The sequence below is a fragment of the Phoca vitulina genome, unplaced genomic scaffold (assembly GCF_004348235.1).
Source record: "Phoca vitulina isolate PV1807 unplaced genomic scaffold, GSC_HSeal_1.0 scaffold43, whole genome shotgun sequence".
NCBI classification, from domain to species: domain Eukaryota; kingdom Metazoa; phylum Chordata; class Mammalia; order Carnivora; family Phocidae; genus Phoca; species Phoca vitulina.
This window is the reverse complement of record NW_022589746.1, coordinates 1,452,965-1,465,338: the sequence shown is the minus strand read 5'-3', so window position 1 is coordinate 1,465,338 and position 12,374 is coordinate 1,452,965. Positions and strand designations below refer to the sequence as shown.

General features: G+C 55.1%; 1 protein-coding gene across 2 annotated transcripts in view; it reads left to right on the top strand.

The window, feature by feature from the left end:
• PGBD5 (piggyBac transposable element derived 5) overlaps window positions 1-11,131 on the top strand; it is a 97,993-nt gene extending 86,862 nt beyond the window's left edge. The window contains exons 5-8 of one of the 2 annotated variants that reach the window (XM_032430451.1): window positions 2,202-2,399; window positions 7,604-7,709; window positions 9,075-9,291; window positions 10,144-11,131. In XM_032430451.1, the coding sequence (XP_032286342.1) occupies window positions 2,202-2,399; window positions 7,604-7,709; window positions 9,075-9,270 (500 nt within the window). In that variant the 3' untranslated portion in view covers window positions 9,271-9,291; window positions 10,144-11,131. Of the gene's footprint in view, window positions 1-2,201; window positions 2,400-7,603; window positions 7,710-9,074; window positions 9,292-9,492; window positions 9,967-10,143 lie in introns of those variants that run through there. The other variant, XM_032430450.1, reaches the window with a different exon arrangement.
• Window positions 11,132-12,374: the final 1,243 nt, after the last annotated feature.

Below are 12,374 nucleotides of genomic sequence, written 5' to 3'. Positions count from 1 at the left end.
CACGGGCTCGCACTCTGCCCAGGGCACCTTTGTGTCCTTCCCTGTGAGACCAGGGCCATTCCAGCGGTTCTCCCGGTGTCTTCGTCCATTCGGGCTGCTCTCACAAAGTACCTCAGATTGGGCGGCTTATAAACAGCAGGTATTTATTCCTCACAGTTCTAGAGGCCAGAAGTCCAAGATCAGGGCGCCAGCACTAGAAGGGCCTCTTCCAGGTTGCAGACCTCCCATGACGTGATGGAAGCGACAGGAAGCTCTCTGGGGTCCCTTTTCTTGAGGGCACTCCTCCCATTCACGAGGGCTCCACCCCCACGACCCAGGCCCCTCCCAGAGGCCCCGCCTCCTAACAGCCTCCCCTGGGGCATGAGGCTTTCCGCGGAGGAATTTGGGGGGAACACACGCATTTGCTCTGTAGTGCCTAGATGCCACTCCTGCGAAGGCCCGGAAGTCTGGACTCAGCCCCCACCTATGATGTGGGCCCTCAGGCTGACAAGGACATCACAGAGAATTATGTAGATTAATACAGGCTCCAGTGCAGTGGGCCTCAGAAAATTCTTAGTATCCCTGGTGCTGAGATGCTTTGTTCATCGGTTGAAAGATTGGGAAGGCTTCGCGGCTCTGGCAGAAATGGGGCTGGAGAAAAAGCTCTGGACTGAGTCAAGGGAGCCCGAGAGCAGACTGCTTATCCTTTGCTTTGTCCCACATTTTTGGGGGATTTATATCTAGTCCACTCGGGAGAAAGCCTCTGCTCTGCTGTGGCAGCCCCTGGAACTGCAGACCTATTGCTTAGCAACGGAGCAGACATCTGGCCTTAAAATCCTCTCGAGTCACAGGGAGCCAGCACCTTCTGACCCTGACCTCCGCCACGGCAAGGATGAAGCAGCCGCTGGACTTGGTGCTCTGCTGACCCTGCTGGGTCTTACTCCTCTGCGAGGTCCAGTCCCCGACAGGGCTCGGGGTTTACCGGTGGGGAGAACTCAGGGTGGAGAGGTCAGACTATGTGAAGAGTGGCCGTGGAAGTCAAGGTGGAGAAAATTGGCCCTCATGTGTGTTACCAGCCACATGGGAAGAATGAGGGGGTGGTGAGAACCTGGGCTGCCATCCCTGCCCGCCTGGTCCAGTCCCGGGGTGGGTGCGTGGCCATGAAGCCCGGGGGTACCTGGAACTGCCTTGGGGTGCAGATGCAGGGATGAGGGAAGCATGCACACGGGTTACAGAACGTTTCAGGTTACTGACGATAGGGTGTCAGTCTTCGGCGGACTTCAGTCTTTCACTGAAGACCCTGGGGATGAGACCGTCCCCAGTGACTTCAGTCAAAAGGGCCGCTTCACGCCCCCTGCAGGCATCCAGACTGGAGCTGGCTGCAGGGAGAAGCAGGCTCCCCGTGGCCCGCTCAGTGGGGCAGGCCTGTGCATGGGGAGGGCCAGGAAAGGCCTCGAGCCCGGGGCGGAGTTTAGTGAGGTCTCCTTGTTCACACTGGCCTGTGCTCACAATCCCGCCTGCCCCCATGGAAGCTTCTGTGCATTAAAGGCCACACTGTCGCCCCTCCCTCGAGAGGCTTTACGTTCAGAGGCAGGACGCTGGCCTGGCACATATTGCTTGGTGATTCTTTCCTCTGCATTTAACTTACCTCCAAGGGGACGGGGGCTCCGTCCTGCACGCTGCCTCTGGGTACTGTGCACGCAAGCACAGGGCGGGGCCCGTGGCTGGTCCAGTCTTGGCCAGAGTGTTAGGGGGTCATAACTGTGGTCAGGCTTGGACAGCAGACAGACCTGTGCTTAACCCCCGCCTTGCCCTCCTAGCTGGAAGCCTGGGGGCCTCTTGGAGCTGTAGTTCTTCTTCTGTAATGTGGGTAGGATAACCTGGGTGCAGAAGTTTCCAGAAGTTTATAGAAGCAGATGGGATGAGGGGTGCACATGCTCAGCGCTGTGAGCGCTGTAACGACGAGACTCCCGTTGGTACTGCCGATTCACTGCTCATGTGATGGTCTCGTGTGTCATCTTAAAGGTACTTACAGAAGTCCTGGGAGAGATAGCACCTTCGGGATAAAAGTCCCCGAACTGTAGCAGTCTCCTCTACGGGGACTTCTAGGGGGCCTGTCTCCCAAGCGTCAGCCTCAGAACGGGGCAGTCCCGTCCTCCGCGCCGGTGTGCGTGGGCTGTCCGTGACCGTGTGGACACGGATTTGTGTCCCTCTCCCCGCAGACATTTACTGCTGCGGCCTGCTCAGCTCCAGGAAGAGTGACTGCACCGGCCTGCCCCTGTCTATGCTGACGAGCCCGGCCACCCCCCCAGCCCGGGGCCAGCACCGCATCAAGATGAAGGGGAACATGTCTCTGATCTGCTGGTACAACAAAGGGCACTTCCGCTTCCTGACCAATGCCTACTCGCCGGTGCAGCAAGGTGGGGCCCCGGGGGGACTCTGCAGCTCTGGTGTTGGGTAGCCCCCGTTCCCCAGCACTCACCACGCCACATCCGACGGGGGTGGGAGGTGGGCAGGAGCTACCGGGGCCCGCGGGCCGCAAGCTCAGCGTGGCTTGTCAGCTGGGAGAGAAGCCACGGCAGCGGGCTTTGTGGGTCCCCCGGCTTGTGCGTGGCCGCAGTGAGTGGCCGTGTTCGAACGGCATTTCCCCAATCACTTGATCATCTAGGAGTCTTTGAAGAATCTGTTCTGATGGGAGGGGAAAATATCCACTGTTTTATCGCTTTGGCGTCATCCTTAGAGGTTACCCACTGGTGTTCTGGGGCGTTCAGGTGATTCTGTCATTAATCTTCCTGGGGGTTTAGAATCCATTCATAACAAAGGGATTTACTTAGCAAGGATTCTATAGTTAAAGTAGCTACAGCTGAAACACTTGTAAACTGCTGAAAAGGGAAATGGAAATGACAGCGGGGCACTTTACAGAAATATTTGCATTTACATAGTGTATTTGAAAATCCCCTGTATTCCTTTATATTAAGACATCTTTCGTCTTCTGAAGGAACTCTGTAGGGGGCTCAGTTGTGGGGGAGGAGTGTGGGGGCATGTATGTGGGTGTGTGTGTGTGGTGTATCTCTGTGATGTGTACGTTTGTGGGGGGGGGGTGCTTAATTAACGTCTGCTGTTCATTTATTCCATCCCTCACCCCCTGCACACACACCTGAGTCACATTACGTTTCAGTGGAGATTAGAATCCAGGGACGCAAGCCTATGGGACTTAGGTGTAGAGAGCTATAGAAACCTCCAGGGCTGTGTGAAGGGCCCTTAGAGGAAATGTTTGGAATTGACCTTGTAAGCCAAAGGTGGGACTTTGAATTGGACTTCTGTACTCTCCTGATTGGGCAAGAGCATTCACAGGGAGAAAGTTCGGGAAGAGGTTGTAGGAGCTGCCTCCCGCCAAATTGTGCATAACAAATTATAAATTATGCAATACGATTTAAGATGACAAAACCTTAAAACCCCAATCTCAAGGTTTGAGAGCCTTAAATCCGTCACCAAGGGAACCAGCAAAGAGGATATTGATGGGGAAGAAGAAAAAATTGGTAGGCTTGATCTTTAAATATGCCAAAATTTAGCGTTTGTGTTTCCTTCAGTTGTAGTTTCCATTTCTAAAGTACTCTAAATCACAAAATCCTGGGCGCCTGGGTGACTCAGTCGGTGAAGCATCTGCCTTGGGCTCAGGTCAGGATCCCAGGGTCCTGGAATCGAACCTGACGTTGGGCTCCCTGCTCAGCGGGGAGCCTCCTTCTCCCCTCCCCTCTGCCCCTTACCCCGGCTCATGCTCTCTCTCTCTCTCATGCTCTCTCAAATAAATAAATAAAATTAAAAAAAAAAAAATCACAAATTCCCAAATCTTAGACTCCCTTAAAATTCCCAGAAAGTATGCCTCAGCCCCTCTGGCAGCACCCCCAGGGTGGGTGGCCCAGACACCCATGAACCAGGCCTGCTTGGGAGCGGGAGCACCCGGAGGCAGGGAGGTGGTGTGGAGAGCCCAGGCTGGACCCCCTCTCCTCCCCATGGGGGATTCCTTTCACTAGTCCACATCTTAGAGTGTTTGGTTTTGTCTGTTTTTTTTTTTTTAATGAAGGGAGATATTTTTCCTTTCAATGTACTTTCATTTTTTAAAATGTCATAATTTTTCTGCACCCTCATTAATGATCCATTTTTTATATCAATAATGTAGTGAATATTTCCATACATTTGGGAACATCTTTGATCATTTCCTCAAAATAAATCTGAGAGTAGAGTAGCTGGCCCAGAGGGTCTGAACATTTTGAAGGCTTTTGATGACATGTTGTCGAAAGACCGTTCTTAACACTGTGACGGGCTATGAGAGGACCCATACTCCTCCTGCGTTTACCAACACATTTTTCCCCTAAATTTGTCAATCTGGGGGGTGAAAATGCTACAGAATTTTAAATCTAAATTGCATGACTACTGGGGAGGTTGAGCATCTCTTTGTGAATTTGTTGGCCAATTTTCAGTGATTTCTTCGTGTTCTCTTCGGTTTGTCCTTTGAGATGCTTGTCTTGTTGAAAGCAAATTTTATGTGTATAATAGGCAAGTGTTTTTCTGGATTTGTTTTATGATTAGTATTTTTTAACCTAAAATTGTTTTTCCTTCTGCACGGGCAGATCTGTTGGTCACGTTCTTTGTTCTTACAAGAGCTTTGAAAGTCCCTGCTTTGTGCCAAGGCTGAATGAGTGTAAGATCACCTGCTTGTCATATAGTGTGATTTTGTGCTCTTTACAGTAACCCTCTGGCATCAGTTGGGTTTTTACTCTTTCTTTTTTTTTTTAATTAAGTGGCAAGGGTTGGCTGACCAAGCAGGCCTGCCTCTGTGCCTGAACCATTTATAGAAAAACTCTTTTTCTACTTTTTAAAAATATCACCCAGAAGTTGAAGTCTCAAATACTGTAAAGACTGCCTTTCAGCTTTAGACTCTCTCCTGCTATGATCATATATATATATATACACGCTCTTCTAAAAGTTGAGTAGAATTTCCAATTTTAGTAAATATATAACTGGTTAGGAACATTTTAGGAATCGGTTTATTATTTCTTCTGGATTCTAAGGAAAAACGTCCCTTCTTTCAGAGAGCGTGAGCATGTGCACAGGCTTCTTAAAAGTCACATTTCCAGGGATATCCGTATGGAGAACCCAACCCTTCTGCTTTCCTTCTGAAATCCGTTTTGGATCTGTCCTCTCCCTACCAGAGTCCTGGCCCACCTGGGGTTCAGGCTCCATGAGACCGATGCACACACACAACGCGGGTGTAGGACTGAGTCAGGGCTTGACTCATTCAGCCTCACGGAGTGGCAGAACAAACGTCAGCCACGCCACAAATAGCCTTGGGAGGCGGTGGACGGGGCTGCCACTGCGCGTGAGCACACGTGTTTCTCCCACCCGGTCTGCTCGATCTCATGGTGCCGCAGAGGTATCTCGTGTGTGCACGGAGATTCCACACAGCTGCGAATGCGCAGGTTCGCCCAGGGCACCTTTGGGCCACGTACAGGTGACGTCAGCAACACCAGTAAGTATCAGCCTCTTGTCAACCTGTCCCACGTCCAAGCTTGTTGGTCCTCAGAAAAGGATGTTACGGGACCTTTCTAGCTGGAATAGTATCTCAAAATCCAAAATATCACCAGGGACGAGGGTGATTTATAAAACGGGGGAAATGCTCAGGCAGATGAGCACAGACCTGGGGTTTGAAGCCACTCTGCTGAGATTTCCAGCAGAAAGCCTCGTAAGTTGACAACTATGAGGAGGATGAGGAGGGAATGAAGGGCTGCAGCAGGTTCCCTGTGGCATTCAAGGAACTATGGCCCCGGCAGTCACCCAGGAGGCCGGAGCTGCAGGCTGTGGGAGCTCCAGGGACGAGGTCGACCCCGAGCCCCTTGGCGCGTGAGCCCGACTCCCTGGAAAGCTGGGTGACTCAGAGCGAGTCACCCTCCACATCTGGGGAAGAATGGAGGGGACTCTGTTCCTGTATAGGGATGATCTGATGCGCCCATATCCATGTGCACTCCGTGGGGCCCTCATGGGGCCCGAGCCTCTTTAGACTCAGAGGAAGCTGTAATTTCGGACAAATGAAAACGGAGCTGGGAAACCTGCCCAGGCCTGGGCTCATGTGTGAGACTAGGATGCTTCCCTGATCGGTCTTGGGCTGGGGTGGGATGGCTGAGGTAAGGGACCAGGAACAGGCATGCTCAGGGACAGCCCTCCTTGGAGGCTGCAGGACATGCCCACCCCGCCTGTGTGGCTGGATCACCAGACAATAGAGCATCTCCATGCAGAGTCCCAGAACCCTCTGGAGAGGAGGAAGCCCCCAGCCTGGGCCTCAAGGCCTTCTGACCCTCCAAGAGCTTTAGGAAATGCATTGCCTGGGCCCCACTCCAGGCCTCCCGAGACCACATCTCTAGGGGTGGGGCCCTGCCAACCTCAAGTTCTCCGGGGACTTCTCAGTGTGAAAAACCAGTATCTGGGGGCATGGCTGGGGGACAGGGACCAAAAGAAACAAAGATCCCAGCTCAGGGCTCAGTCTGTGCAAACGGATCCCTACACTCCTGTCTCCTGCAGGTCCCTTGGTGAGCAGGCAGGAGACACGCTAGGTGAAGCCCCTTATGCCTGCAGGGGACACCCCTCTTGTACTTCCACCGTATCCATTCAAGTAGCATGAAAACTTCGCACTCCTTTAGACTGATCCCTTTTGAAAAACACACTCCAAAAAACAGTGCTGTTCTCATAATCACATGATGCTGTGGGGGGAGGCTGGTCAGAGGAGATGGTAGCAAATCCCAGCCAAACCCGAGCGCACACGGCTCCTCGGACAAAAGCGTTCTTCCACGTCTTCCGCGTCATGTCTGGAGGGCAGCTGTGGGCCTGTGGGGCGGGTCTTGGAAACCAGGTGGTCCCGCAGGGGTTTGGGCAGCAGGGTGAGGAGGGCTAACTGATCTCTTTCTGCTCCTCACACCCCGATCAGTGGGCAGTACCCCTGGACACCTTCCCATTTGCATTTAGTAGAGCAAAGGCATTTGAAGGCCTGGGGTTGGGGTGGGGGGCAGAGTTTCAGGAGCGGCAGGATGCAAAAGGCATTTTCCCTCCCTTAGTCCACAGGGCCCCCCAGAAGTTCTGGGATGCATGGAAGGGGGAACCTGGGGCTTGTTGGGTGGGGGGCTCCTTGTTCTTCTGGGTCTGTAACTCCGCCCTTCTGCAGTGATGGAGGCAGGCAGAGGAGGCAGGAAGGACTCGAGCGCTCCCTGACCTCGGCAGCCTTCGTGTGCGGAGGGAGGAGGTGGGGAGAGTGAGTCCTGCATCTCCCCTTTGCTCTCTGAAGGCCCTGCCAGGTGCGGCGCCCTCCCCGGTGTCACTTAAAGCCACCTTTGGGCCCGCCATCACCCCGCGTGCCCGCAGCACCCCTGCGCACTCACCTAACTTTATGTTCTCCTCAAGTCCTCGGAAGCTTTTAGGGACTGGTGTCCATCTTCTCCCCCTCGCCCTCCCCCCTTCCCCCTCGGGTCCCAGTTGCATGGCAGCACGGCCAGGCAGGGTGGAGCTAGGACCTTCGTCAGCGGGCGTGTGCAGGAGACGGTTCGGGAGGGGGTGTGAGCTTCTCTCTCCTCCGCAGGAGTGATCATCAAGAGGAAGAGTGGGGAGATCCCCTGCCCCTTGGCCGTGGAGGCGTTTGCTGCCCACCTTAGCTACATCTGCAAGTACGATGACAAGTACAGCAAGTGAGTGAACAGGCGGCTCATAGCCACGGGAGGGCTCCTGCGGTCTCGCGGGCGCGGAATAGAGGTTGCTATGTGCTCAGGAGCCCCCCAGCTTCAGAATGAACGGAACAAGCCCCTGGGAGACAAAATCCTGAGCCCCCGTCCTGGCCTTCTGGGCTCGCCCGTGCAGCCCCCTCCCGTCCGGGCGCCCTGCCTCCTCCCCTGCCACCCTTGCCCCGAGGTGCCCTTCCTTCCACTCACTCGGGTCTAGCCTGCACCCTCCGTCCCCCGGCCGGACTGCCCTCCACCCGTCCCTCACAGCTGTGGCCCATCACACTGAGCCCTGGTTTCCAGCGCAGGTTACATAATTCTTTACACTCTGGATGCCCGGAGCAGGTGCACACCCCCAGCGCCATAACAGGAACTCAAGAAGCGATTGCTGGTGAACCTGAGTGTGACTATTAATTGCCAGGGTCGAGCCTCACAACCTAGAACAAAGTTGGAGTAACCCCAAAGACAGGTGGGCGTTTACTCAGCCCACTTGGAGGGGAATCTGCTGGACTTCATGGCAAAGAGAGAAAACCGAGGACCCAGTTCTCCCTGGAAAACTGAGCCTAGGTTCGGAGGGAGCCCCACTCCATTGGGAGTCCTTGAGCAAATGTTGATTGCACACCAGGTGTGCGCTCGGCACCTGCAGATTCCATGTGGTTACTACAGAGAAATCCGCATTGATTTAATAGACACGTTCAGGACCGCTCTGGGCTGCTGGTGGTGAGAATACACGTTCGGGACCGGTCTGGGCTGCTGGTGGGGAGAATACTGACCCTCAAACACTCCTCAGTCCGGTGCAGAGACAAAGATGTGATGGAGGACACAGTGCAGGGATGAGTCCTAAGTTGGGCTGGCCCTGGGGGGGCCTCCCTGAGGTGACATCCGTCCTGGACCTGAAGGGAAGGCGGGGGTGGCAAAGAGACGTGCACTCGGGAGGAGGGGACACATTGCAGACGCCTGCAGCTGAGGGTGAATTTGCCCTTGGGACGTGGAGGCAGTTCAGTGTGCCTGGGACACGGCGTCCGAGGAGGGCGCTGGGCAAAGCTCGGGTTGGAGCTTCTGAGCCTCGCCACGGAAGGCCTGGCTCCCCGTTCCGGCATCTCCTCCAGCGACCCCACTCCCACCCAGTCCTCTGATAGGAATGGTTTTCATCTTAGTCCCAGGTCAAGTTCAGTGAGACAGGGCCTCCGCGGGAGCCGGCCCCCAGCCTGCCTCCCACCCCCGCAGCTCCTCGGTAGCAGCACTGGCCGTGATGAGGCCCTTTGGGACCATCCCCCCCTGACGCGGGCGCCCGTGAACCCTGGGGTCAGCCTCTCTTACCCTCTGTCCTTGTAGGTATTTCATTTCTCATAAGCCGAACAAGACCTGGCAGCAGGTGTTCTGGTTCGCCGTCAGCATCGCCATCAACAACGCCTACATCCTCTACAAGATGTCCGACGCCTACCACGTGAAGAGGTACAGCCGGGCGCAGTTTGGCGAGAGACTGGTGCGGGAGCTGCTGGGCCTGGAGGAGGCCTCGCCAGCCCACTGATGCGGCCGCGGCCGGGCTCAGGTGAGGACCAGGTCCGGGAGGCCGGAGGAGGGAGAGAGCCTGCCATTCTGACCTGCCCAGCCAGAGCCCTGGGCGCCCCCGGGGGGGACGGGGGTGGGCCCGGAGGGGTGCCCCCGGCCTCCGCAGGGCCCGGGGTGGGCCTGGTCAGACGACGGCTGCTCTCCCGGTTCCCCTTCAAAGAAGAGCACGTCCTCCCTCCAGAAGCCGCCCACCCGGTGCCGGGACGGGCGCCGCACCCAGACTCTACATGCGGCCCGGGCGCTGCTGGTGGCCTTTGCCCGGCGGGGCGCCGCATCCTCGGGACACCCGTGGAGCTCACCTCGGCACGGGGGACCCGGGAAGGCTGTCGCCACCAGAGGCGCCGGGGACAGGATGAGCCGTAGCGTGTTCTGCTAGAAGGGCCTGCTCTGTGAGGGTGTAAAGACGTGTGTGACCTGGTTCCCCCTCGTGCCGTGTCTGCAGGTGACCGGAAGCGAGCGGGTCGCACTGAGGCGGTCGGGCGTGTGCGGGAGACCAGAGCGTTCTCTGGCACTTGCCTCGTGCAAGCCGCTTAGAACGGGTCTCCTAGGACAAGAAACACAAACTGGGCCATGAAAATGCAGGGATGCAATGGGGGGAGCGGTTGCCTGTTCTGATTAATAAATGAGGCGTCCCTACTCATTTCATTTCTCGGGGGGGGGGCGGGGGGGGGGGGGGGGGGGGGGAAGGGGAAATGCCAACAGAACCGCAGTGATGTGTGATGCTATTTTTTATTTTTAAATATATCTTCAGGTTATTTTCTTACTGTTGCTTAAGATCTTCTGTAAAAGGAAAATACCCCCTTCTTTTCCACCCCCTCCCCCCCCACCCCAGCCGTGACTCCTTGCATGAGCACAGTGCGGCATTCCAGGACCTGTGACTGTATTGGGGCCGGAGGGGGCAGCTGGCTTCCGGAACGGACGTGGTTCCACTCCATCGAGGATCCCGGGGGGGGGGGGGGGGGGCCTTACGCTTTGTCACAGACGTTGCCGTTGGCAGAATTCCTTGTTTCGAAAACGTGTAGCATTGCTGAAGCAAACAACAAAAGGACGCTTGCTCCCCCACCCCGGCCCCGGCCCCGTGTGCAGTGACCTGGTGGTGTCCACCCCTGTCCGCCCTCGGGGCCCTGTGGCCGGCACACCCGAGCCCTGCGATGGGCCGGGGCCCCCAGCTGCGTCGGGTGTGATGTCCCGCAGGGCCGGGGGCTCCCTCACCCGGGGACCGAGAGCTGCACGTCCGGCAGCCGGCAGCAAGGGCTCCGCTGACTTCCCACAGCCTCCGGGGCTCCTTGGGAACCCCGGTCCGTGTGTCTCCGGGGGCTCGCCCACTGGCCTGACCATCCCCCACAGACGAGAAACAGTGACTTCTAGAGTTACGTGATCCCCCTGCACCCCAATTTATGTAGCCCCCCCATTTTTTACAAATGCAAAATCTATTCTACTCAGGCTTTGGGACTTTCTTCCTTGTTCATACTCCGTTGATTCCATGTGTCGCTGGCAGCATGCTCCCCAGCTCCGTGTCATTTCCGCATCCTAGGTTCATGAGGACCCCCCGCACCCTGTGGTTTGAATTCGATGCCACGGATTGTAGGCCACATTTTCAATTGTGTTTCAGAACACCTTCGCCGTATCCTTTAATTGGATTGAAAGCACTTTTACCACATGGAGAAATATATTTTTAATTTGTGACGCTTTTCTACGAGGTCCACTCTTTCTGAGTCTAATGTGTTTCCAACACTTGGGGAGACTCTGATGAAAGCTGATGAATTTTCTTTTCTGTCCAAATAAGTAAAGGAAAAAATAAAAGTCTATTTAGATGCTGATCCTTTGTTAACATGTGGGTTTCTTTCCAATGTTAGGGACAAAAGTATGGGCTACTCTTTTAAGACTTGACTTCTCATTCTATCACCTAGTGTGTATGATCTGGGACTGTTTTTAGTATCCTATACCCTTGAGCAGTTTAAAAAAGAAATTCAGTTAAGTTTTTTTTTTTTTTTTTTAAGATTTTATTTATTTAGGGGCGACTGGGTGGCTTAGTCAGTGAAGCATCTGCCTTTGGCTCAAGTCATGATCCCAGGGTCCTGGGATCGAGCCCCACATCGGGCTCCTGCTCAGCGGGGAGTCTGCTTCTCCCTCTCCCTCTACCTCTCCAACCCCTCTCATGCTCTTTCTCTCTCTCCCTCTCAAATAAATAAATCTTCCAAAAACTTTTTATTTATTTATTTGACAGAGAGAAAGCGCACAGCCGGCCCTGTGAGTATAGCTGTATTCTAGGAGCCTGTGCGGGAGAAAGTCCCCACCTGCCTGCCGAACGGGATTCCTCCTTGTTTCTTCTAGTCGGCATTGTCATCCACATCCACCCAGAGGGGCACCGTTGGGATGGTGGGTGGGTGACTCTGCGTTACCAAGTAATTAGAGGGGGGACTTACACCATTTCAGTGCTCTAGGTTTTAAGTGGTAGCCACCTATTTTCAGATGAATGCTCGAAGCAGACAGCAACTTCTAGTGGAGCCCCTGCAGGGTTGGGAAGAGTTTCTGTCCTTCCAGAAGGAGGAAAAAGTGACATGGAGTACTTATTAGGAAAACCTGCAACTAGGGGGACCTCGCCCCACCGATCTGAGGCTGAGAGCCTTGGGGAATGGCTCCAGTTAAAATCCACCTGGCTCCAGCATCCCCGTGGGTTTGAAGGACTCAGCTTGACCCTGGATTGGCTGCTTTAGTAGCTGGTCCCTGCTGGTGCCAGGGGAAGGAAGTGCTGTCACCAGAGGGGGGGCTGGCACAGCCCCCGCAAAGGCCGGGAGGCAGGTGGGCACCTGTGCATCCCTGGCCGGTGAGACCTACCTGGGGCCTGCCTCGGCGGCGCACGCTCCCCTGTGGGATCGCTTTGCTGCAGGGCCTTAAAAACAGAATAAGGAGCTTCCTGATCCTTGTGGGAAATAAAACAAAAGCCTAGAAGTTTCTCCAAAGAAAAGCTCTCTTAGACCAGATGCCCTGAGCTTCATATGGTTTAGGTCCCAGTCCCAGGACTGCGGCGATATTCAGAATTAGGTAAGAGAAGCCTTCAGA